The sequence below is a fragment of the Gamsiella multidivaricata genome (assembly GCF_025024155.1).
Source record: "Gamsiella multidivaricata strain RSA 2152 chromosome Unknown BC939scaffold_73, whole genome shotgun sequence".
Taxonomy (NCBI): domain Eukaryota; kingdom Fungi; phylum Mortierellomycota; class Mortierellomycetes; order Mortierellales; family Mortierellaceae; genus Gamsiella; species Gamsiella multidivaricata.
Window position 1 is genome coordinate 128,117 of NW_026251781.1, and position 25,739 is coordinate 153,855.

Genomic DNA, 25,739 nt, shown 5'->3' on the forward strand with positions numbered 1-25,739 from the left:
CTCCCTCAGACCTTAGATCTGAATACAATGACTTGCTGGGAACCACCCCGTCGTCTCTTTCCCAACCTTCTTTCCAAAATACCACCCATCATCATTCAATCCAAACACCACAATACTCTCTCCTGCCTCAAACGAAAGCTGCCTTGCTTCTGTTGAAGTATACGGATAAATCGCTGTGCACTCAAACAACGCCTGCGCAATTCCAATCTCATCCGCGTCCATTCCTTCATCCAGCGCTGGCGGTTTGGTGTTCGCCATCGGATCCTGATATTCCGACCCAAAACCGCCTCCGCCGGCTCCAGAGCTGAACGAATAAGCAGACGACGCTACGGATAGAGGTCTGACACCAAACTGGTTACCTCCGTGATTGTTTCCAAAGGGCTCATACTCATCCGAGATCACAGATCCATCATGGAAGATAGACTCTGGCATCTCGAACGGGTTGTCGTCGTCCCCGGGGAAGAACCGTGGTAGCATCGGTAACTGATGCAGTCCAACATCTGTTGGAGATGTCAAAAGATCGCCCTTGGATGTCGATTTTGAGAACCAAGATGATCGTTCAGATCCGGGGGTGTGCAGCGGTAAGGGCGCAACACTCGAAGAGCTTCCAGATCGTGATGCCAAGCGGAGCGAGGCTCTTTTGCGTCGCTGGGCCGTCTCACGCATACTCTGGAATGCCATTTCTGAGAGAAAAAGAGTGATAGAAAAAAAAATGGACATACGTAAGATTAGAAATGTGTAAAATAAAACATAGCCATAGAACATAGCCATAGAACCGTATGAATTAACTTCTATTCCAGAAAAGGGTAGCAAGTGAGCGTACCATGGGTAGATTCAACATTCCTGATCAACGAAACCCTTTCAAGGCGCGCAAGCGGGCCATCGTCCCTCTGCATCGCTGTAATGTAATCCTCGCATATATTCATCGTCGCCATATATCCCGGTACATCCATCGATACCGTTGAATCGATGTTCTGGATATAGAACTCGAGAATTTTGCCCTTGACTTGAGAATAGAAATACATCTGGACCCTGCTGAACTCCATGACGATTAGGTCAAAGTACTGAGTGGTCAGGCCTAGGAAGACAGGAAGCTCATCCACCAGCTGCTCGTTGATCGCGGTATATGCCTCTGCGGACTCCAGCATGTTCTTGTCAATCTATCCAAGAGCGATTATAATGCAAGCATTGTCAGTTTTGCTATGGTCAATCGTTGCTTAATGAGTCGACGACCGATCCACGGTTTCTAAAAAGAGTGGAATCAAACATACTGTATCTCCACGCTCTTTCATCCCACGGACGCTATCATAGTCCAGCAACTTCTTTTCTCGTTTCTTCATGACCTGTAGGGGCCCTGAAAAGAGTCTAAGGAAGTTTTCAATGCTCTTGTAGACCGTCTTCTTAAGCCGCGCCTCAAGCTCCCTTCCGATGGTTTTGGAGAACTGAGAGAGACTCTTGTGGAATTCGCTAACAAGGACGGTGGACCGGTTTTCGTCATGACGATGGATCGGCACCATGCTGTAAATCTCCCTGAGCGTCAGTGCGAAGGCCTCCTGGGTATCAAAAAATTCTGAATAGAGTGAAAAATGCCGGCCTGATTAGCACGGAGATCTTTTCTGAAGCCCAAATGTGCCGTTGATATTTGTAGTAATCCTGTCCTACGTTTAATGGAGAGCAGCCATGCCAAGATATATTTGACAAATTCGCGAGCCAAACTCTGCTGAAGGTTGAACTTTTCTAGCAATGCTTCAAAGAGGATATCGACGGTGACATCGGACCCACCCACAGCTTGACGAAGCTGTTGCGTTGTTCGAGAAAACTTCTTGTTGAATCCATGGCTGATAGAACAAAGTAAAAATATCCGATGTTTAGTAAATTCATGACAGCTGGAATAATGACCTGGCCAGTGTTGTAAAGCAATCTTCCCATAACATACACAAGCTATGACGAGAGAAAAGAAAAGAGGCAAGAGCGGTCAGCTATCAAATCTATGTCATGTAGGGCTATCCCAAGAGTGTGAGAGAGAGACCGAGAGCAAGAGTGTGCGTGGAAGAAGTTCAGTGGATCGCCACTTACGTCTGAATCGGTCTTCTTTTTAGGGCCAACGATCTTTTCTACAATATCCTTGCGCTTCTTAATCTCGTTAATTTCCTCTGCAATTTGCACCATGTCCTTCTGAACCTCTGCAAGACTCTCGTAGTCTGCGTGTTCGTGTGATGTTAAAGCGTGGATTTGCTAGAAGGAAGAAAGAATTGATTGATACAAGACGCGTGCCCAAATATTAAAGATCATAATCAAGATATCCAACAGCATCTCACACAGCTTGAACACGAAGCCTTCGCACATACGTTGATTAGGAGGGGGTACTTGAGAACCCTTTGTACGGGCTTGATCAAAAAGCTGGCTAGATCCCAAGTAGTGGTCTTGCCCTTACACTTCTCTTGGCATGCGTCAAAGAATGGCTTTAAATCTTTTCTACTGTCCAGTTCCTGAAGGTACTGTGCCGAGGCCTCCTGTCGCTTACAGTACTCTGAGTAGACTCGTCGGATCCTCGATGTCTATTTTCAATGGCAGAAGTTATACAGTACACAGGGTCAGATATGCAGAAAGGAAATAGAGAGCATCCCTTCTCAAATTCGACAGACGTTATGTTTGCGTACCATTTGCAGAAATGCCTCCCCAACAAATGTGTTGGCATCGTTGTACTCTTCGCCTGAGCCTCCTCCGCAGGCAGGCGTCAGAAGCGCAATAAAATCCAAAGAAAGCTCGATGACTTCACCCAGGTTCATGAAGACAATCTTTTCGTCCGCTTGTGAAAACAGAGGCGATTCAATCATGTCCGTCACATAGACCTATTTTTTTTCCCCAAATGCTAACGATTAGTATGCGCACATGCAAATCGTTATCCGCTATAATTCATTCAGGTGGTCGAATACATACCTCCTGCAAGAGCAGCAAATCTTTCGAGTAACTGATTTCAGTCTCCAACAATTCCTGAATAACCCGGCGCCTCTTATCCAGACGATGCTTGCGCTCCTTCTCTTCTGGTGTATCCTCCGCAGATAATAAAAAGCTGTTTGATCGCGAAGGCAGCTTCGGCTGCAGTTCCTGTGGCGAATCTGGGCGAGGAGCCGCCCGTTGAGGTGCAGGTGGCGCCACTTTACCTATGAGCACAGAGTCCCTGCCTGGGACCGATACAAGAGGCGTCAGCTTCGCACTGTTGTTGAATTGCTGGAAAACAGGGTTCTGCTGAATTTTCGATGATGTCCGTGATGGTAAGGGTGGTCGCGCTGGCAGTGGTGTTGCAGGTCCAGCCTCATCTTCGTCGCTTCCCATGAACGGATTTCTTTCCGATTCTGGTGTCTCTACACTGGTTGGTGTCCTAGGAGGGGACGGGGTTTTTGTACGGAAACTAGGTTTGACAGGAGGTGGAGGTCTTGGCAGCTGCTTGAAGGAATTGGATGATAGGTGTGATGTTGATGAGGACACCGCTAACGAAGGATACTGAGGCAAACTGTGCCTTATCGTTGACTTTGATGTTGACGTTGATGTTGGTGCCGTAGTGCTAATAGAGTCCATTGACGCTCGCGATGCTCGAGCTGCAACCGCGGGATTTTGTGAATTGATGGCTGTTTTGGGTTTCGGCTGTGGAGTGTCCTATACAGAAGGATTCATGGGGAGGTTCAAAGGAGATGATGTGTTAGCAATTTCTGCCAGAACAATCATACATGCAGCAGCTTGGTATCAGTACGTCGTTCAGTAGATTCAATGAGCCCCTGCACGTACAGGTTTTGGCAGCGATACGTTCGGGACCGACGCCTGCGACTGGAACCGCGCCCTTAGGTTCCCAAAATCGGGTTGGCTGTTATCAATTCCATCACCTGAAGATATTGATCCTGCACTGGGTGCGCCTCCTCGGCTACTTCCTGACTCTCGTTGAGGTGGTCCTGGCGAGGACACTGAGCGTGGTCGACTGTGGTGCGAAGGGACGTCCAGTTCGCTGGAATTTAGCTGCTGAATGCGCGAGACTGCCGCGTGGTGGAGGTGTCCAGAGCTGGTACTCTCTCCTGCTACTCTTGAGGATGATCCATAAGTTCCCACGCCGCCCAAGAATAGCGGCGAGCTGTTCTGCTGTCGTTCAAAGGCCTTCTTCAGGTCCCCAAAGGCTGTCGAAGTAGGCGCACCATTGTCCGTGACTGTGATCGGTGGCCTTTGCGAGGATGCCGTCGAAGACGCCGAGTTGTTAGCAGTGCTATCTGTCGGAGCAGAGACAAGAGCACTTGGCTTGGGTTTAATAGGCGGAGGCGGTCTCTTCTCAAGCCCAGCGCTAGTGCTTCTTGCGAGGTATGGCGGGTTGGCAGACTGCATTGTCTCAGCGAGAGACTCTAGCTAGTGATGCCGCGTAAAGGGTTGAGGCAGGAGTGTCCTGCGTCGTTGTTGAATGCGAGACGATGCCGTTCGATTCCTTTGGTATGTGTACAGGAGGGGGACTCAGTCGGTGAGTGTGGGGATGGAGGTGAGTCGGTAGAGTTCAGTTACGAAGCGAGACCAGGGACGAGCTCAGGAACAAACGACGGTCGAAGGCAGGGGTGAGAGAGGCGAACAAAAAAAAAAAAACGAGCACCGCCATTGTGTGCAGTGCGGGGTAGAGCCGAACAAATACGTCATTCAGTTACTGTGCGCATTGAATTCTAACGTTCTGTTGGGGGTTTATTAGTGTTGGGCATGCATCGAGTTTTTTCTTCTAATGTTACAAAGATGGTTGTGGTTGAGGTACTGGACGGATAGCAGTTAAAGAGAGGAAACATAGTAAAGAATTAAAGAATGAATAGTCTGTACAAATACACAAAAACAGAGGCATATATAGAGTGAGTACTTGTCCAAGCACTGGAATAATATTTAGAGGTGCCTCTTCGTCTCATGTCATGGACGAGAGCGAAGTCGTCGTTGAAGGTGGTGACAGCGAAGACGAGTCCGTCGAGAGCTTCAGCTTCTTGGGCGCCGGCGGAAAGCTTGGTGGTCGCTGCTCTGCTTCCTCCTTCACGCTGTTCCTGTCTCGCTCATACTCTTCCTCGTATTCGCCCTCAGATCGCTCTCTCCGTCGTCCATGCTGAACTTCACTCTCCGTCTGGTCAAAGTCCATCTGCCGATCTCGTTCGGCATTACGCGTGCGGTCAAAATCTCTGTAGTCATCTCCAGGCGCACCATAGTCTTGATCGTGTTCACGTTCATATTCCATGTAATCGCGGCCACGTTCTCTGTCACGATCTCGATCGGGTTCTCGCCCACGATCTCTGTCTCTGTCCCGCTCGCGGTCACGCTCTCGTTCACGTTCTCGATCAGGATCACGGTCATAGTTGCGATCCCTTTCCCGTCCCCGAAAGTCATGAAGGTCCCTTTCTCTGTCCCTCTCGCGTCCACGATCGCGATAATAATAATCATCCTCATCATAACTTCTCTCACGACCACGTTCCCGTTCACGATCATAATCGCGTCCTGGACGATCTCTGTACCGATCGTAATCACGATCTCGTTCGCGGTCGCGCCCACCTCTGTCCCGATCGCGGTCCCTGGACCAATCCCGACCGCGATAGTCGACTCTTCGTCGTCCATAGTCTCGATAGCGATCCCTATCTCGTTCGCGATCTCGGTCCCTGTCTCTCGCATAATCGTAGTGCCGACTGCGACTATAGTAGTCATATCCAGCGCCAGTGCTTTCGTGGCTGTCATGATAGCCCTTTGGATGCTCAGGAATGGGCGGCGGAATCTGGCTGCGGTGAGGATCGTCATGACTGAAGGAACCCCGGTGGGAATCGGCCATATAGGGGTCTCCAGGCTGTGAGGGCAATGGAGCGGCGACAGATGGCTGTGGCAAATGGCCTGCTCTAGAGGGATCAAAGGCTCCTAGATGTTCTGGGTAACGGCTTAGTCCTGGTGCTCCATTGACAGGGTCGTGCGGATGACCAGCTTCATGCGCATATGGGGGTACCGGAGGAGGAGGCGGATATCCTGGAGCGTGCGGAGGAGCACCGCGGTAATCAGGTACAGCTTGGGGCATGTGTCGTAACGGCGGAGGTTGGGCACTTTGCGCAGAGGAGTAGGGGAGATAGGAAGGAGAAATAGCTGGAGGCGCAACAACTGGCTCTGCTGGCTTTGCTGGAGGCTGAGTCACGACCGCGTTCTGTACCTGTTCAACGGCGACAGCAGCGGATTCTGCACTGTTGGATCCCGACATTACTACCAATCCAATAGGGACCACAGGGGCGGCTGGTACTGCCATGACAGGCTTCATCTCGCCGCTCAATGCGTGCTTTCTTGAGCTGGAAGGACGCGCTGCCTCTATCGGCTTGCTCTGCTCAGGTTGGCGGTGGTCTGCTTTGTCTCCATCGCTGGGATGCCTTGGGTGGTGCTGTGGCTGTGGTTTGGGCTTTGCATTCGCCTTCTTTCTCTGCTTTGACTCATACTCGTGCCAATCGCCCTCGATTTTCGGTAGACTATTGAATAGAACGATATCGTGCTGTTAGTGCAGGTCCAGTGTCCCTGATTATGCGAATCGAAAAAGAGTGCAGAACAGTATCCTCTGACACATACTCTTCAGGCTTGCAAGCAGCGGGCTCTTCCTCAGTGAAGTACGCAAACTTTGTGAGTGCCTCGACAGCAGTCGGGCGCCCCCTGGGGTTCAGGTTGAGCAAGGCTTCGGCTAGATCGAGAGCTGCAGGGCTCATGATCCTGCCAAAGATCTCTCTGAATTTGGACGGCCTCGACTCTGAGCTGACATGCTTGATGAGCTCGTACCATGGCAGTTGCTCAACGTCTGGCCAGGTATCCTTTTGCGGTGTGCCCATCGTTTTCCAGATGTGGTCTAGTTGCGTGATCTCATTATGACCCTGAAAGATCGGTTTCCGGGTAAAAAGCTCGACCATGATGCACCCAGCGCTCCACATGTCAACCTCTGGACCATATGCCGTCGCTCCAAGAATGAGTTCAGGTGGCCGATACCACAGGGTGATCACCCGGTTCGTGTAGTCCCGCTTTCGCTTTTTCTGAAATAGTCTTGCCAGACCAAAATCAGCGAGCTTCAACTCGCCCAACTTGTTCACCAGCAGGTTAGATCCTATTGAACAAAATAAAACAAAACAAAACAAAGGATTTTTTTTTTTTTGTTAGCGGATGGACCGATAAAAGGGAAATGCTCTCCAAGCCGACAGACTGGCACCAAGGGAAACATACCTTTGATGTCGCGATGAAGGACGCCCTTGTGGTGCAGAAATCCAAGACCCTCCAGAAGTTGTTTCATAAGACATTTGACATGGTCAGGGCGGAACTTTAGCTGGGGATGCTGCAAGATTCCAGTCAAATCGTGATCCATGTATTCGAACACCATGTAGACTGCGCCTTTAGAAACCATGAGCTCCTTCAGGCTAACGACATGGCGGTCGCTCAATGACTGCAACAACTTGATCTCTCGCATAGCGGTAATAGGGAACTATAACAATGACAAAAATAGTCAGCACTTAATCCCAGTATTCAACGACGAGAGATATTAACGATATATACGAATAAACATACCCCATCCTTTTCAGCCTCCATGCGAATCCTCTTCAGAGCGACATATTCTCCTGTCTGCTTATTCCTGGCCTTGTATACTTTGCTATTCGTTGCCAGATGTAGAATACCAAGAAGAACCAGAACAAATAGAGGCATATAAGATTGTATTCTCAATGCTCTCCGCGCAATCATTGTCACACCGAACTATAACTTACCCATAGGTTCCTTCACCGACTTGGCCGACACGCTCATACAAGTCTTCTGACTTGACTGCGACAGGGGTAGGTAGAGTAGGGATAGGTAGAGTAGGGACAGGCAGAGTAGGGACAGGTTGCAAAGCTAGACCGACAGGAGGATACGGCATTGGGTAGGCGGGTGCTTGGTGATCCATGGAAGGTGAGCGACGTACATCTGGATGCACTGGATGCATCTCGTGATGTCCTCCTGCTGTGTATCCAGTATCCGTACTGGCTACCCTTTGACCACCATTCTCCTGATAACTATAATCGTATCGATCTCTATTCCTTGGAGATGGTGCGCGACTGTGGCGATCGTATTCCGGTGGATAATGCGATGGCCAGCGACCTTGAGGGCGCCTGCTATCATATCGGTGCTCGCTATCAGGACCGTGCCATCCTTCTCGATAGTGCGAAGACCGTGAATGTCGATAGTAATTTCCATGTGAGCTGTAATAGTCGTCGTCGGCGGTCGATCTGCGCGGTGGCGGTGGTGCATTTCCAGAAGAGCTTGTATATGCTGGCTCCGTAGGTGGTTGTGATACTACGACAGCAGCAGCAGCAGCAGTTGTTGAGGGATGCTGAGGAACATACCCAGGAGGAGCCACAGGTGGATGAGGCGGGGGTGGAGGCGGGGGTGGAGGCGGGGGATGTCCATTAGTTGGGAGCGTGGATGGGGCTAATGGTGCAGCTGATATCTGAGCTACCACTGGTCCTGGTGCTACTGGAGGCTGCGGTGGTGGAGGTGGGGGTGGAGGTCGAGCAGCTGTCGCGTCTGATGATTCCGGAGCAGGCGTAGAGGCTGGCTCGAGGAGAGTATTGGTGTTTCGATCCCGATCCTGTACAGAGGCTGACAGAGTGTTGATGGTCGATGAGTGGACGACATTATCTGCTGCTGGTCCAGTGGGCAAGTTTTCCGGCGAATCTGATGCAGAGTGTTCCCGGCCTCCTGATGGTCGCTCACGATCATAGTCATAGCTGCGAGAAGGTGGTCGATCATGTCCCTTGATAGAGCGCGTTTCGCCCTCTTCATCACCTTCCTTCCAATGACTGTGCTCACGCTCGCGATCAGGTTCTACACTGCCATATTTTCCGCCTATGCCTGACCGTGTACCGTCATCATCATAATCATGCTCATGATGAGAATGTCGATCATGGTCTTTGCTATCGCGGTAACGCCGATCGTGCCTGTCATGTCTGTATCCTCTGTAATCACGATCGCTTGAGTGATCAGCGTGGTAGCGATAGTCTCTATATCCTCGCTCGTGCCGGTAGTCTCTGTCGCGGTCGTAATCACGTTCATGGCTCCGTTCCCTACTATATCGATCTCGATGACGTCCTCTGTCTCGTTCTCTAGATCGTTCGTAGCGACCCTTAGAGTAGCGATCTCGTTCACGTTCACGGTCCCGGTCCCGCTCGCGCTCCCTGGACCGGTCCCTGCGATCACGGCTCTGTTCTCTTCTCCAGTCTCTGGTTGCACCATAGTCGCGAAATGTAGGTGGATTGGCCGGCTCCTTTGGAATGATGTCTTGGGCGAGCTGTGGTTTCCTGCCGAGGATCTCGTGCTGTGAGTCCAGTTCGCGTAAAAGCTGCAGTGCGGCAGCCGAGGCAGCGGCAGCAGCACCTGAACGCGTAGCAGGTCGACTAAAGGAACTAGAAGAGGAGTAGCTGCTGGAATAGAGGGACTCTGACGCACGCGCGGATTGGAAGGGCAGAGCAGGGGTCGGCAAAGGTTTTGCGACGGCGGGAACAGAAAAAGACGCGGTCAGAGTTGCAGCTTTAGTGGCCGTGGGAGTTGTAGGGTCCTGGGCTGTTGTGCTCACTGCCTGTGTTGTTACAGTGCCGCTGTCCTGTAGGGCTGTTCCCGGGGGTGTTCCTAGGGATGTTCCTGAGGATGGCGGTGGTGGCCCGTGAGAAGAACCTGGTTGGTCCTCATTCATGACTCCTTGATTCGATCAAATTACAAGGTGAGGGGGAACAATAGCAATGGACAAGATAGAGGTAGGCGGCCAATGCATTTAATGTACAGAAGAACAAAAGACAAGCGGTTGCAAAGGGAAGGACGACAAAAAGGAGCGAAAGAGGGTGGAGTTGAAGTGTATCTTTAAATGGATTTTTTTATGACGTCACTGTATTCAATTTAATCGTTGTTTCACCGTAATCTGTTTCAGACGGAGAGTGCGCCATCCCCACAAACCAGGGGCCTAGGAAAGGCCACCTGAAGCATTTGCTGCCTAGTAGCATCAAATGTATGTGCAGGGATAGGATAGTGATTCAGACTAACTGGGCAGTATTAAGTATATCCACTTATGCCCTAGAAGAGCAAGGCGTAAACAAGCGACGATTTGTTCGCCCCTATTGCCAATGGTACAACAACTTGTAAAGGCTGCTTTGTGATGGTGTATGTGGGTGTTGGGCTGTTGCTGTTACTGTTACTGTTACTGTTGTTACTGTTTGTTGTTTGCACAGCCGCATGGGCAATTGAGGCTGTCCATCTCCCTCGGTATTGTTAACCCCCTTTGAGTTTGAGTTGAGCGCTGTGAGTTGAGAGCAGCATCATCTTATTCCAGGCAATTTCAATCCCTCTGACCCGATTCACACTATCTCTATTTTTCTCGGACACAAAGTGCTACATGGAAGGACCCTTTTTATAACTAAGAAGAAGAAGCACACCTCTCCTCCTCCTCTTTCTCCATCTTCTTTCTTCTTTCCTCCTCCTCCTCCTCCTCCCCTGGCTTCATCTGTCTTTTTTATTTTCTTTTCAGTCACTCACTCCCCCTCCTTTGCTCCCTGTACCTATACCCTACCATTGGGCTATCCCCCTTTGGTCAATTGCCCGTTTGTCTCTTGTCCCTGCCCCTGTCCCTGGATGCTATAAAAATACCTTTTATTTCATCTTCCCCTCTCTGTCTCGTCCTCTTTCTCGCTCTTCCGCTCCAATACCAATTTCGACCCTGAATGTCACACCCAAGTTCAGGACCCGTCCGATCTCAGGATAATCTTCCAAACCCTCCAAGACCCAACAGCCCCGGCTCTTCTCACAACAGCAACAATGGCAATCGATACCTCGCCCCACCTTCTCTCCCCCAAACAGCATCTTTGCTTCCCGCGCAAGAACCTCTCTCTTCACACAGCTCACCCTCTCAATATGCCCATGCAACCAATGCTCCCTTTCGCTCTTCCTCCCGTCGAAACAGGGGCAGCAATTCCTATAGCAACAGCTCTGCAACCTCCCCAGACCTTCGACCACAACGCTCCCTGGTCATGAAACATCGTCTTCGCCGACTGAATGACTATTATGAGGGTCAATTACAAAACACCAACAGCCCTGAAGGATCGCAACCACAGCTGAAACCATTACCCCCTCTGCCTCCAGGGGTAAACTCATCTCAGGGGGGCGGCCTACCGAAGCGGAGGGGCGCCAGTATTGGAAGAGGGTCTCGACAAAGACGCGACCCTGGCGCCACTTCATCCTATAGTCAGCCGAACACGGAAGAACAGATCACTTCCGGGCTTTTAAATCACGAATCAGATGGGGGTGGTGAACATCATCAGTATCCGAAGCTCGGTCGTACGGGATCAGAGCCTTCATCGTATGCTGGTGTAAGCGAACCCTATGAGATGCAACCGATACCTTTGGACCTGTCGACGATCGATCTTAACGACGATGGTGCAGAGAAGGCGCGACGGCTGCATGGCGAGCGGCTCAAGTACGGACACGATTACAAATGCGAGTACGAATCCACGGAGGAGCGACACTACCGCACCCTGACAGAAGCGTTGCACGGGCACCGACCGGACCGCCATCTGTTTCCATACAGGAACAGGAAGGATAATCTCCATGCTCTGAAGACGTTCTTGCGGAGATTTTATTTCGTCCTGTTAATCATCCCGGCCTGGGTTATCCCCAAGGTCGTGACAGCACAGGCTGTACATGAACAACAGATGCAAGAAGCAGGAGGAGGACAAAGAGGAAGCGAGGCCGGTGCAGCAGGAGGAGCGGAACATGGGCCTATGTTGAGCAAGTGGGTTAATATGACTGTCTTTGCGTTGAACCTGTTGGCGATGATGCATTTGGGAAAAGCGGCTGGCGCATGCATGGAGGAGCTCGTTCCTAAGCTTGGCATGGTATGCGCATTCTTTTTCTTTATTGCCCTTGACAATATTTGACTCCGTTTACCTTGAATGCACGCCGCTAACTTGGCATGGCGCCTTTTTTTATTTGTATGATAGAGCGTCGTCAGCATCTTTGATGCAATGACAAGTAGTTCTGTTGAGTTGGCTGTTGCTGCCTTCGCATTGATGAAAGGCCTCGTCCGCGTGGTCCAGGCTGCGATGCTCGGCGCCATCCTCAATAATCTTTTACTCGTAAGTAACTTGTATTCTTTATTTGTTAAAATGGTATCGATGATGCGGATTGGATGGTTTTTCATTCTTAATATTCATCATGACCATAGATGATGGGACTTTCGCTCGCCGTCGGAGGTTATTACCACAACAAGCAAGAGATCCAAGCCGATACCTCTCAAACCGGCATGAATCTCCTCATGATCGTCTGTATCTCCTATGTCATTCCCGTCGCTCTCGACTACACCTTCACCGATATCCGCACCGCAGCCTTGCCAGCCCATCTAAACACAACCCAACTTCTCGTAGAGCACGCAGAGATCCGTGAGATAGTTGACCATGATCTCCTAGCGATCAGCAAACTTATGGCCGTGATCATGCTCCTTCTCTACGGCTGCTGTCTTCTCTTCCAGTACAGCTCCCGATCCTTTATGGTGACGCCTGAAGCGAAGCACACGGAGGCCCATACAGTCCACCGTCGCAATGTCCATTACTGGTTCGCAGGATTCGGATACACGGTCATGCTAGGAGCACAGATTTACTCGGCGAACCTCCTTGTCCATGCGGTCGAGGCACTAGGAAAACAGTTTGAGCTGAACGATTCCTTTGTCGGCTTTGTTTTGCTCCCAATAGTATTGATCTCGGATCTGCAGGAGGAAGTTATTGCCATCAAAGAAAGTAGGGCAAATCGTCTGGACCGGTCCATTGCACTGATGATCGGCAGTTGTATGCAGATCGCGCTCCTGGTGACGCCGTTATTGGTCCTGTTGGGATGGGCCATTGACGAGCCCATGAATTTCCGATTCAGTGTGTTGGAGGCTGTGATCTTGGCGGGTTCGGTCTTGATCGTGAACTATTTGATCCAGGACAACGAGACCAATTGGCTGGAAGGATGTCTTTTGTTAGGGGTGTTCCTTATGTGTGCTTTAGCATTTTACTTTGATATCCAGCCCTTCGAGCCCGCTGGAGGAGGACACGGTTCTACGAGCGGAGGCGGTGCCAGTGGAGGTGCTGGTGGGGGAGGAGGAGATCACCATTAGAAACGGGGAGCGATCGACATCTGAACAATTTACCTGTATCAAAAGACATACAACGTAGGATATAAATCGCATGCATTATTATCATGTTGCGCTGCGCAGATCCGTCTGAGTATAAACCAAAATAAGTCGAATTGCTGGAGGAAAAGAAAATCGTTTCCTTTATCACCACGCCATGCTATGCCATAATCCCAAGCAACTACTGCCTGGGATCTCTTTTTATTTTTATTTTTCAAGGCTTTCTTCCCACTGTGCGCTTCTTCTATATCCATTATCCTGATTTTTTTTTATGCTGAAGCTGAAGCTGAAGTAGTGTTCGATCCGGATCCAGTTCCGGCTAATGAAGCAGCAGCGGCCTGGTTCTCCTCGGGGGTGCCGTAAAGAATATCGTGGCGTTTCTGGTTCGCAATTCGGATCTGCATCTCTCTGTCCCGACGCTCAAAATTCGTGAAGGCCGTATCCGATCCGTTGCCAAAGCCTCCCAATGCAGCCGCTACCATCAGCCAGCACTACAAAAAAAATATCCCCAGGAAGGAATCGATTTTATGAATGAACGATAGAAGCAAAGTAATAAGAGAGGAGAGAGAAGTTAGAGTCAATGACGTTACACGTGTGTCAGAACAGCGGAATGGAGAATTCGATTCAGGCTGAAATGACGGTGCAGCTACAAAGATTTTTTTTCGAAATAGCGCTTGTAAAGGATTGATGAATCCGAACAAGAGATAGAGGATCAAAGATCTCGAAGGCCCCGGGGGATGGATAAAGGATAAAGTGTACGTACCTTCTGTGGAGGTCTGACAGCCCGGAACTTAGGCCAGGTGGCATGGAGAACACCACCGAGAAAGAGTGCGACGGCCGAGTACTTGACCGCACCAATGAGTCCTCCACGCATGGCTTCACCGGCAGCGAGGTCATCGTCGTTTTTCTTGATAAGACGCATATTGTGTATGTGTGTATATGTTTGGAGGGTTGATTGGTTGGTTGAGAGTTGGGAGTTAAAGAGAGTTGAGAGATTCGGAGGAAAGTGGAGAATGATGCAAAAGAAAAAGGCCATGGAGAAGGTCTGTGTCGGAAGCGTGAGACCAACTTGGAGCAGTCCCGCTTCATTTGTCTCATGCACAAATAACCGTAGTAGCAGTAGTATTACAATACGTGTATTGACTATATAAAAAAAAAACCACGCGTTTCATCTCTATTTGTTTCTAAATATGCCTCTGCTGTGCCCATCAGATCCTTGTGGATACATCCATGTCCCTGCTTATCGTATTTCATTGATCAAAAGCATTAGTAATGCGCGATTACTTCGACTGACTTTTTTTTTCTTCTTTTTTCATTTTTCAAAAATGGGGCCTATTGAAGTTCAGTATAACAAGTGCACTGTCAGCAACCAAGCAAATTGCTATGCGCATCGATCCAGTGAGAACGTAAGGAAAGAATCGACAGGAGCTTACTTTTCGAGGTACTCATGTTCGTTCTGCTGCCCTTCCTCCTCATCTCCCTCTCCTTCATCATTCAATCCACGATGATGTTCAAACTGTCCAAACTGTGGCAGCCCGTAGATATGCTGAGGTGGACCCATCATGAACGAGTTCGCGTGTGCGATCCATTCATGTTGATTTGGATACCCATGTCCAAGCGTGTTCCCGCCCAACCCTCCAATCACCCCAGAGCGAGAGTGCATGAGGTGGTTCTGATCCTGCAGATACTGGTCCTGATATAGAGGGTAACCCAATGGCTGGTGCTGCTGAAATGTCGGTAGCGGCTGATCCTGCTGTTGAAGCTGTTGATCCTGTTGCTGCGATTGCAATTGGGATTGCTGTTGTTGTTGTGATTGCTGTTGCTGTTGAAGCTGCGGTTGGTGATGACTCTGAAGGAGCCCTGGGTACATATAAAAGCGCGGCGAGAACGTGTCGTTGATATGACCCGCGTTGATATCATATTCAGAACCCAATCCTCCTTCTCGCCCGACCGCTACTCCCTCTTCATCATTGTTGCTACCGCCGTTTCCGAAATAGTATGGATGACCCGTGTTTCGCGAGACAAAATCGGCTTCACCTGTGGAGGTGACTCCAACGTTGGGAACAGTACTGGACGACGACCCTGACAAAAGTCCCGATCCAGAGTGCTCATTGAGTGAACCGTGGATCGGGTGCGGTTTTCCAATGGGTCCAAGATGTGCCAGGAATGGGTACTGGTGTGACGGAGAGCCAGGGTGCGGATGTTGCAGCACATTTACATTCGATGCAAATGTTGATGCTCCAGACCCTGGAATGGCTGCCGATGAGATCGTGGGCGAAGTCACTCCGATCGAAGACGCTGCGTTGCTATCAAATTGTGCTGGAGAGGTCACTCGATCGCCTGGTACACCAAGCCCCGGTAGATCTGAAGGCAACGGGGAAGCGCTCGTCCTCACCGATCCCTCGCTCGGTGAAAAATCTGTGGCGTGAGCAGATCCTGGGCCGAGAAGAGACGGCGAGAAGTTCCCGCCACCAAATGGAGGTGGGCCCATGTTAAATTGACCAGGCGGAGTTCCTCCGTGGAGCATAGGATGAGCCCCCATAGGCATCATGTGTGGCTGGTGGAAATTGTGAGGGAATCCGTGACCAAGTTGCGTATGCATAGCGTGGAGGCGATGTGCGTGGTGGTGAGGTTGGTGGGACGGATGATGAGGGTGGGAATGTGGGTGAGGATGGTGCGAAGGATGAGGGTGCATAATGGGTCCCATGTGGCCGTGCATTGGATGACCATGACCCATCGGGGTGTATCGGTCATAGTGGACGCGAAGGATTCGTCCATTGAACTCGTAGTTGTCAAACATCGCTATGGTGGCATAGTAAATAAGAAAAATCTTTAAGGATGTGTTTCCATGCAGCTTTTGGTATTTGAAGTATAATTGTGCTGGAGAGAATTTGCTCCGCAAGTGCAGGACAGGACTTACAGATGGCATTGCTAGCGTCCTCTGGGGTCGCAAACAAGACGGATCCAAAACCTCGACTTCGCCCATCCAACCCAAGAGCCACGTCAGCCCGGATAATTGTTCCTGCTTTGCGGAACAAGTCCTTGAGATCCTGCCACTGACATTGAAATGGTAGCTATGAAGGAGAGATAGGAACACGGTAAGATACCATCCCCATTTCACTCGCAATAGAATGTATGACCATATAGTGTACTGAGCATACATGCGCCTTACATTTCCCACGAAGACTTGGCGACCAGCGACAAAGTTTGGGTTCATAGGATGGTTTCTCTATATAAGTCCATTAAGGAGCATTAGAGGAGTCCTACTTGACAGATGCTCATGCAGAAAAATAAAGCGCATGGCTGTTGCATGCGGCGATACATACAAAAAATGGTCCAACGTGAGGCCCTAGTCCCATTCCTGGTGGTGGACCCCCCTCCAAATGACGGCCATTTTCCATCCCAGACCTGTCCTCCTGCACCTGGATAATACGGTCCTGCCAATGATACTGGTCAAACATGACTATGATGGATGATAGTATCAATACGCGTTGTTAAAACCAATATCGATGAGGAGTCTTACTGCGCTGCATTTTGTCAGTCAAAGTCCTGGGACGCTTACCTATGGCATTCTTAGCTTCCTCTTCGGTCGAAAAAATGACGGTACCATAGCCTCTGGAGCGATTTTCAGGACCCAGGGCCACATCAGCCCTGGTAATCCGACCAGCTTTTCGGAAGAGATCCTTCAAATCCTGCCATCGCACTCGAAAAGGGATCTATTAGACATAGGAAACTGTCAACTATACGTTTCTCTGGCCTACATCCAAACCGAAACAATGCTCTGCTGTCATGAAAAAAAAAAAATAGATTGTCGTGGCCCTCTCTTACATTTCCAACATGAATGGTACGCTTTTGAATCGGGTTGGTTACTTCAGCATCTGAAGGGTCCTCTTTAGAGACAGTATCCGCGGTGTTAATATTTTCTGTTGACGAGGACTGATCCTGTTCCGTTGACTCTACTGTGCCGCCATTTTTCTTAAAATCAGCGCCTACAGTCAGCTTATGATCTAGTGCTTCTGCAAGGTCGTCGACACCCTAGAGAAAATCAGAAGCCGTTAGACAAATATGAAAATCGTCCTGAAGAATCCACTTCACGAAAAAAAACCCCCAATTCTGTTTATCCGTACATCGTGATGGGTTAGGCCAGGTTTCCGAGATCCAAAATCGGTAATACTCCTGTCCTATTTGTCATATCAACAAAGAGATGCCAATGTGTTATTAATCGGTGAACACGGGCGCTTCCTGGATCATTTCTTTTCGCTCATCTAGAGATACCCGTACCTCTCTGACCTCCAATGGACGCCCTTTCCATTCGTAGCCATTGAACATTTCTATCAGATAACAGATAATGCAAATTCAAAGATCAGTCTCCGCCTGCTTGTCATGGTCGCCGAAATAGAAAACGATGCCCCGAATTAGAGTGAGCGAATTGAAAGCCTTGTCCATGTCAATAATACCTTGTGCCCTGTTAGCGTCCTCTAGAGTCGCATACAAGACGATACCGTGTCCCTTTGACCGACCATCCCGTCCCTGCATGATATTCGCACGCTGGACTAACCCTGCCTGCCGGAACAGGTCCTAATGTACCAACGTTTTTTGCTCAATTGTCAGATACATTTCCAACAAAGCGACCATTAACGAGCACGGAAAGGGTCCTTCCTAGTCCACCAGACCTACTTTGAGGTCCTGCCAGCCAACTGAGCTCGCATCAATGGTTTTTCCGTGAAGCAGACGAGAAAAGAGTAAGTTAGCATCGTCAAGAATGATGCGTTGCTCGCGATTTTTCTTCTTTCTTTTTGGGACGTTCCAGTACCTTGAAAGGGAATCTATATCGTGGAGAGGGTAGGCGAGTTGTTATATGTGTCAGTACGTAGATAACGCATTGAGACATTGTACGCGATCCCACTGTTGCTCAATTGCTTGACCTAATACTGGCGTTCTCTTCTGGTAAATACTTACGTTCCCAACAAACAGCTGTCGACCGCGCAAGCTCATTGTCCTAGCCTGCTCTTGAGTGTTCGATATGGGTCCAATTGAGGTCGTTATCTGAGGAGATGCGTTCCAATTGATGGGAAGGGTACGTTAAAGAGTGTTTCAACTAGTGGTTGTTGACGCTGTGGGGCTCTGTTTGCTGTAACACTCTTTGTACCTGAAGGGGGTTGGGAGGGTTGGAAGGGGTTAATATAAAATGTATGAAAAATGACGCGTTCTAGGAAGAGGACCAAGGGGAAGGGACGCCAAGAGACAGAGCTTGCAATGCGGTGGCGGAATGAGCGAAGGAAAGAGGGCGATGGGGAAGAGATGCGAAAGACGAGGTCTCCTCTTGGACGGACCAGGACGATGAGAAGGGAAAATGAGGTCACCAACCTTCTTTTTCTTTCTTTTATGTAGTCTTGCTCTTCACTTTGTGATGACTTGCAGGCGTTGATCCCGTGGCAGAAGGTGGGGGAGGAGGTGATCGAGCAAGGCGATGGAGAGAATTACCACCTTGACATCGCTCATCAAAAACGCCTTCCAGAACCTTATCTTCACGCGCACGTCAAGTCAGCCTTTTGCAATTCACAGCTGAGGCTTTATTCTTACAACCTGCTATCATTAAAAAAGCAAGGATTGGTCCATTGGCTGCTATACCATACACGCAAGTCGACACCAGACCCCATTCGACGTCTCGCCGAACGACTAGCCAGGTCGAAGAGCGGCGCTGAACAAGGCGCCTAATTGGATGGAGGCATGCATACAAACACAAGCTATTGGCTCACTGTTTCATGAACGCGTTTTCTGTCTCTGCGGAAGCACCACTACTGCAGGGAAATCTCAAAGAAAAGGAGGGACAATGGAGAGAGCGGCTGATGTGATGATAGTCTATCTGTGATAAAGAACTGCTGAAAGACATTTTTGCAATAAGACAAGATGATCTCCTTGCGAATGGATACACATTGTCTAGACGCGTCGTGAGTGATATGAAAGAACGATGATCGATAGCCCATGCTGGCATTGCAGGCATGCCCGACGTTCATTCTTTGCTCAACCCTTTTTCATGCCATGACATTCACATTTGTACAAACGTTCATTTATTACGTTGCGTCTTTTTTTTTTTATCTATTTGCGGTCGATATCAGAGTTTACTGCAAGAAGGCTTTCAAGCTCTCGATCTGCGCCTGCACAGTTACGCGGCTCGTGCCTCCAGGCGTGCAGCGGTTTTCAATGCTCTGCTCAAAGTTCCACACCTTCGACACATCCTCCTCGAAAGCTGGGTGGAGACCCTTAAAGTCCGCCAGGGAAAGGTCCGCCATCGAGCATGACCGTTCCTCTGCAAGACGAACCGCCTCTCCAGAGATGTGATGGGTCTCACGGAAAGGAACACCCTTCCTGACCAAGTACTCTGCCAGATCTGTCGCCAGCATGTCTATGCTCAAGCTGGCCAACATCTTCTCGGGACGAATCTTTAATGTTGCGAGCACGCCGGTCGTGATCTGAAGGGAGCCCATCAGGGTATCGTACGCGTCAAAGACGGGCTCCTTGTCCTCCTGCAGATCCTTGTTGTAAGTGCTTGGTGTGCCCTTGTATGCCATCATGAAGCCTGACATGCCTCCGAAGACACGTCCAGATTTGCCACGCAATAGCTCTAGACTGTCCGGGTTCTTCTTTTGGGGCATCAAACTGCTCCCAGTGCTATTCGCATTCATGAAAATCAAAGAGTCACATCAAACATTGTTAGATTAGATTCGCCCGAGCAGTTAGATCATCCTTGAGCAGTAAAAAAGACAAGAAATAAAAACTAACCTGTATGCGTCTGCAAGTTGGACGAACCCAAACTCGCCAGTGCTGTAGATAATCAGATCCTCTGCAAAGCGACTGATATGAACCATCGTCAATGAGGCCCAGAACAGGAACTCGGCCACAAAGTCGCGATCACTGACACCATATAACGAGTTGGGCATCACTCGATCAAAGCCTAGCTCCTTGGCCAAAAAATCGCGATCAATCTGGAAGGGGTTTCCGGCGAGAGCACCAGATCCCAAGGGCAACTGGTTCATGCGATCAATCAGCTGTTCCAAACGCTGGCAATCAGCATGCCAGGACCAAGCGTGGGCCAGAATCAAGTGCGACCAACGAATCGGCTGAGCGCGCTGCAAGTGCGTATAACCTGGCATGATCACATCAATCTCGTTCTCGGCACGGACCACAGCAGCGCCAATCAGTTCCTTGAGCACCGCGATCAGCTTGCGACCTTCATCGCGAACCCAGATACGGAAATCGGTCGCGACCTGATCGTTGCGGGAGCGTCCAGTGTGAAGTTTGCCTGAGATGTGAGTGCCGATGATCTCTCCGAGTCGACGCTCGTTGGCGGTGTGAATGTCCTCGTCGCCATCCTGGAGCTGGAAGGAGTTGGCTTCCCATTCGGCGAGGACGCTGTTGAGACCCTCGTGCAGCTTGGCGGCTTCATCTTCGGAGATGATCTTCTTGAGGGCCAACGCCTTGGCATAGGCTTGGGAGCCGATGATATCGGCCTTATAAAAGCGCGAGTCAAAGGAGATGGAGGCATTAAACTTTTCCATCAGGGGATCGGTTTTGCCGCTGAAGCGACCGCCCCAAAGTTTGCGGGCAGCAGGTGGAGCTTGGGTGGTGGACATGATGAGAGATGTATGTGCACAAGAATGTGTTGGGCGTGGGATAAAAATATGTAAATATGTACAAGAGAAGATGTATAATGCGTGCCTGCGAAGGTGGAAACTAAGGCAGGGAAGAAGAAGTGTATGGATGGAGGTATGGGTTGAGAGAGCGTGGGAACAGAAAGAGGGAAGAGAAGAAAGGAAAAGGTCGTTTCCTCACTGCTCTTTTATATCGGTCGGACGCCTTCAATTGCACTTTACTCTCCATGTGTCATTGAGAAATAGGCCGATCTGCGGGGCGAGGGACCGTCTCGGGACTGCCAACTCTAAAGCAAAGTTTTGGTGGCGAAACGTGAGTCGTGTTGACGAGTCTTGACAAAACAACCACGGCTGATCAAGGTTCAACGGGATCAACGGGACCACCAGGAACAGTGGGATCGACACTCGAGGACAACGGGAACCACGGATGCGGATGCAGGAAGACATGTCATGACACTGCGCATCATCCACCGGCACCATCGACTGCAGCATCTCCATCTCTCCCCCCACTCCAATGTCTTCCTTGGATCCCTCTTCTTCGTCCAAGCCCATGTTCACTCCTGGAGGCACCACCAGGCCGCCCTGACAGGACAACAGATCAGACCGTTCTTCTTCACGTCCTCCTATCGATCTAACCATCTCGCACTTACACAGTCAGATTCAATACCATCATCCGATACTCCTACGCCATCACAAACAGTGCGACTTCGCATCGATTCAGCAGGACACAAGCGAAACAGCTTGTCCTGGACGCCTGAAGCCGACTCAATCCTTCTCGACCTCCGTGCAAAAGGCCAGACCTGGGCGCAAATCGGGGAGGTCCTCGGCAAGTCTCGTCAAGCCTGTAATCGCCGATTCGATTCTGTCATCGACCCCAACAACGGAGCCTCCTTCTGGACCCTTCATCCCGAAAAGAACCATGCCCTCAAACAGCTCGTAGCCGAGGGACAGGGCTGGAAGCACATTGCAGATCAATTGGGGACCAAGGCCTCTGCATGCGAAAAGCAATGGAGACTCCTGGAACGTGAGCGCATTCTGGCAGAGGAACTTGTGAACAAGGAACGAAGCCAGGACACGACAACGCTTTCGGAGGAGAGATTGAGACATCGATTTAGAACTGCGGACGTGCATTTGCTCAAGAAGGCCGTGGCTGAACGTGGATCTGATCAATGGGACTTAATCGCGACTGATATCTTCGAATCAAGGTATACTGCCGCCTATTTACGATATCAACATGCCAGGCTAGAACGCATGCGGAGGGTTTGGACCGAGCAGCAGGATCGCGATCTTTATCAAGCAATGACAGATTGGCACAGTCGCAAACGACTACCGACGGCAGTAGCGACATTTCAATCGGTAGTAGACACTCTGACGCAGAGCGAGTGGGACACAGTGGCGCGTAGTTTGACAGGAGAACACACGGCCCTAGAGTGCAGGGAACGATGGCTCAGGATGCAGTTGAAAGGAACAAGGCAGCGTAAAAGTCTTCTCGATACCACATCGACCGACAATACCGTGAAATCGATGACTTCAGTAACGAAGCAGGGGGGGAAACGGGAGATATGGACCGCGGAGCAAAGTCAACGACTCGTATCTATCATTAAGAGCATGGAGAATCTCGAGGGCGGAGTGCTCGAGTGGGACAAGATCTCGAAACGAATGAATGGCGAGTTCACGAAAGTGCAGTGCAAGTCTCGCTGGACCCGCATGATGAAACAGGCCCAGTACTCAAGTACCGGACCTTGGGATGAGGAGGAGATCGAGAACTTGATCAGGGGAGTGGTAGAAATGGGCGATAAATGGACTGAGATCAGTCGTAAATGGGTTCCTGGACGGACACCGACATATGTCCAAGCCAAGTGGAAATCGATCGCAAGCAAGCTGAAGAAAGAGATGGTGATCCGGAGATGGACATGGCAGCAAGTCTGCGTGGAGACCTTTGGAGAAACGAGCGGCAAAGTACTGGGCGAGTTATCTTCTAGTCGGCCACACCTATGTGCAATACCTGAACAACAAATCCACTTTGAAAATAAAGGATAATAATGGATAATCGAGGTGTTTATTCTCTATGCTTTTGCATTTTAAACATTTTAAACGGAAATGACTGAAAAGGTGGTTGACATGATGGTATAGTTGCGCACAGACGCCTCTGCTGTCGCAATAAAAGACAATATCAACCTGGCCTGTGCACAAAAAGCTAGGTTCTCGCTGGTAAGGATGTCAAAAGGGCCTGGTTGCCCTTGCTGACCATTATGCGTCGTCGTTTTTGCTGGCGATGGCCTTGGTGCTCTGCGAACCTGGCCTCATCAATTGCTTCATCTTCTCAACCTCCTCTCGTGCAGTTGCGACCCTCCTTTCGACCGTATCCTTCGCCTGATCCACCATCAACTGCGCCTTGGCGGTCATTTCCTTTGAACGCTGCTGGATCTCTGCGCTAGACTTTTCAATGATTTCGGTCGACAGCTTTTGGACCTCCTCGGCGCGGAACTGCAGGTAGCCCGAGGTCTGATTGGCAGTGTGAAGGAATCCTCCTGCGCTAGTCAATACTGAGCCAAGGACATTGCTACAAAAACCAAATGCAAGCAAAGCTAGCGTGTCAGATGGGCTTGTCCGATAAAATGAATTACAGGAAGTGTGAGACGCAAGATATTTTTATACGTACCGGACAACATGATCATACCACCATCCAAGCAAAGGCATGCTTTGAACGATGCCCTCAAGAGTCCACGAATCTTGGTGGCTGTAGATCATCAAACCGTGAGGTGTGTCTCTGAAATGAAGGGTCGTTGTTGCTGGCACTTGCAGGTGAAGAAGTGGGAAAACGCGTGGCCGCAAGTTTTGGACAAGCGAGATGATAGCGGTATGTCCACTACGAGTAACAAATCGTGAATATTGTTAGTGACATTCATCCTTGCGCTTACCGAGATCGTCGCCTGCGTCGATTCATCAGTGTCTTTTCCTGTCGACTTACTCAAAGACAATGTTTGTCACTTCTGGTTCATCCTTATTGAGCGACGTCCAAACACGGAAGACCTTTCGAATGTTGTATCGTCCCTCGACCGTCAATGCAGGATGCACATATCTATAAAAATACAGCATGATCAATAAATCATTAGAAGTCAAGATATTCCAGTTCACCCCCTAAACCAATATAGGACATTAATCATGCGCAGTGACACCGCCGAAATCGATCGATTTGCGTGCATCGAGGAAAAAGCACATTTGTAGGCGGCAGGAAAGTCAATCCCACCTGAGTACTACAGGACCCCCTATCCCAGGAGGTAAACGAACGAGGACTACATCACTGTATAAAACACTGCCCCAATATCGACGATCATCATAAACACGATCATTATACGTACTTGGCATCGTCCGTAAAGAAGTCTTCAAGGATCTCCTTGTGCATCTCTTCATCGTAGCTGGTCAGGCGATTGGCTAGCCACCAGATGAATTCCATGTTCCTTTCTTGAGACCGAGGAACGAACACATATTCAGACGAACAGAAAAGAAGACCAAGCACACGGTTAGCACGCTGCGTTCAACGTAATTGATCGGTAAAGATCGAGGGAGTAAGGCGGGTTCAATGCAGCTCTGCTTGATGCGGTGGAGTAGAGATAAAGGAGACACGAGAGGATCGCTGTTTGCAAATAGTAGTCCCTGCTGTTGTAACACCAAAACAGAGAGCACGATGTGTGGATTCATAGTGGTCCTACCAATGACTGCATCGTGGTTGTTGCTGCTGATATTGCTCATGCCACTGATGCTGCTTCGGGAGGAGGAGCCATAGCTACGGTTGGAGGAGGTGCCCATGTTGCTTTTGAGTGGAATGTATTTGGGAGTTGATTGAAGAGGGATGGGAATGGACTGATTCGAGTGAGAGGAGAACGGATAAAGAAGGTTCACAAACTCTACAAGGTGTGACGAGCAGGGTTTTTTTTGTGGAGAAGGAGAAATGTTGCAGGTGGAAGATGGAAGGGGCGAGGAAGGGAAGAGAAAACGGATCGATAAGAAAGAGAAGAAAGAGGAGCGACGGGAATGTCGAGGTGAAAGAGGGAGAGGGTGTTGGTCAGGGTCTTTTGTCTTCTTGTCAATGACGAACGCAATCTGGATAGTGTGCCATGGTAAGAGTAAGAGTGCGACACTGCATGAAATGCATATAAAATGGCCTGATGCTGGGGCAGATGGCGGCCCTCACCTCTCTCAGTTGCTCTTGTTTTTTTTGTCCATCTATCCTCACCCCAACGCTTTCCTCTTTCGTATTTTTCTTCTTACCCGCTGCGTCTAAAAAAATTTACTATCAAGTGGAAACTGGCACGACAGAAAGGACTCTGATTCCTGTCCCTGTCTGGTTACACGTCCGTTGATAGAAGAGAGAATAAGGGGATCATCGGAAATGCAGCCTTGAAGGAAAAGAGGGACTTCCTCTTGCCCGGGATCGCAGTGCAAGAAAAAAGGATAATCAGCAATAGCGTTCCCCCCCTCACCTGCGGACTTCAATCGACGTTCAGACCAGCACCACAAACATGTCGTTTCCTCCTCTTCTTCCGTCGCGTGCACCCTGTGCTGTACCGCTGTCGAGCACTGCTTTGCTTATCGCCGGGTGCAGCGGAGTAAACTAAAACACAAAAACGACGGGACAGAGCAGGGGAAGAGCTCACTAAAGTTTCTGGCCCGCACGTCGATCTCCTCATTGCATCCCTTTGCTTACGCGACCTGCATGTTCCTGAATCCCGTCTTCATTGTGTACCACCACTCAGGATGACTCTAATATTCTCTGCAGATTGAGGCCCAACAATTTGTCGTGCTTTGTCAGTCGCGCCTCTTCCCTTGGTTTGGATCGTTCGTGCGACCCTACCACAACATAGCCATAACCACTTGGGAAGGTGGGAAGAATATACCGC

At 49.8% G+C, this 25,739-nt stretch overlaps 8 protein-coding genes across 8 annotated transcripts; 2 read left to right on the forward strand and 6 right to left on the reverse strand.

Moving 5' to 3' along the window:
• Positions 1-791: 791 nt before the first annotated feature.
• Positions 792-2,447, reverse strand: BC939DRAFT_401341 (uncharacterized protein; the record flags this gene model as incomplete). Its single annotated transcript, XM_051552602.1, has 5 exons — positions 792-1,160; positions 1,272-1,570; positions 1,663-1,822; positions 2,077-2,235; positions 2,349-2,447. Coding segments are annotated over 5 exons (1,086 nt in total), but the record flags the coding sequence as incomplete, so codon positions are not given.
• A 3,995-nt stretch (positions 2,448-6,442) lies between these two features.
• On the reverse strand, positions 6,443-7,912 carry BC939DRAFT_401336 (kinase-like domain-containing protein; the record flags this gene model as incomplete). The annotated part of the gene is made up of 5 exons (XM_051552601.1): positions 6,443-6,494; positions 6,592-7,114; positions 7,231-7,486; positions 7,570-7,651; positions 7,764-7,912. Coding segments are annotated over 5 exons (1,062 nt in total), but the record flags the coding sequence as incomplete, so codon positions are not given.
• Positions 7,913-12,020: 4,108 nt separating this feature from the next.
• BC939DRAFT_401369 (Sodium/calcium exchanger protein-domain-containing protein) lies at positions 12,021-13,171 on the forward strand (the record flags this gene model as incomplete). The annotated part of the gene is made up of 2 exons (XM_051552605.1): positions 12,021-12,152; positions 12,242-13,171. Coding segments are annotated over 2 exons (1,062 nt in total), but the record flags the coding sequence as incomplete, so codon positions are not given.
• Positions 13,172-13,455: 284 nt separating this feature from the next.
• Positions 13,456-14,108, reverse strand: BC939DRAFT_480317 (uncharacterized protein; the record flags this gene model as incomplete). The annotated part of the gene is made up of 2 exons (XM_051558927.1): positions 13,456-13,677; positions 13,950-14,108. The coding sequence occupies 2 exons, from the start codon at positions 14,106-14,108 to the stop codon at positions 13,456-13,458; spliced, it is 381 nt and encodes a 126-aa protein (XP_051408533.1).
• A 419-nt stretch (positions 14,109-14,527) lies between these two features.
• On the reverse strand, positions 14,528-18,652 carry BC939DRAFT_291593 (uncharacterized protein). The gene is made up of 13 exons (XM_051551299.1): positions 18,554-18,652; positions 18,146-18,195; positions 18,000-18,012; positions 17,864-17,883; positions 17,644-17,764; positions 17,468-17,517; positions 17,314-17,367; positions 17,015-17,221; positions 16,749-16,902; positions 16,513-16,649; positions 16,359-16,415; positions 16,107-16,260; positions 14,528-15,988 (listed from the first exon to the last, which is right to left on the reverse strand). Exons 2-13 carry the CDS (start codon positions 18,179-18,181, stop codon positions 14,616-14,618), a joined length of 2,376 nt encoding a protein of 791 aa, XP_051408534.1. The 5' UTR covers positions 18,182-18,195; positions 18,554-18,652; the 3' UTR covers positions 14,528-14,615.
• Positions 18,653-19,239: 587 nt separating this feature from the next.
• On the reverse strand, positions 19,240-20,973 carry BC939DRAFT_427720 (argininosuccinate lyase). Its single transcript, XM_051553193.1, has 2 exons — positions 19,970-20,973; positions 19,240-19,858 (listed from the first exon to the last, which is right to left on the reverse strand). Exons 1-2 carry the CDS (start codon positions 20,818-20,820, stop codon positions 19,309-19,311), a joined length of 1,401 nt encoding a protein of 466 aa, XP_051408535.1. The 5' UTR covers positions 20,821-20,973; the 3' UTR covers positions 19,240-19,308.
• On the forward strand, positions 20,958-22,893 carry BC939DRAFT_462770 (uncharacterized protein). Its single transcript, XM_051557171.1, has one exon. The coding sequence runs from the start codon at positions 21,289-21,291 to the stop codon at positions 22,876-22,878; it is 1,590 nt and encodes a 529-aa protein (XP_051408536.1). The 5' UTR covers positions 20,958-21,288; the 3' UTR covers positions 22,879-22,893.
• Positions 22,879-24,776, reverse strand: BC939DRAFT_462772 (uncharacterized protein). Its single transcript, XM_051557172.1, has 4 exons — positions 24,201-24,776; positions 23,810-23,920; positions 23,501-23,707; positions 22,879-23,401 (listed from the first exon to the last, which is right to left on the reverse strand). Exons 1-4 carry the CDS (start codon positions 24,293-24,295, stop codon positions 23,089-23,091), a joined length of 726 nt encoding a protein of 241 aa, XP_051408537.1. The 5' UTR covers positions 24,296-24,776; the 3' UTR covers positions 22,879-23,088.
• Between the last annotated feature and the right edge of the window lie 963 nt (positions 24,777-25,739).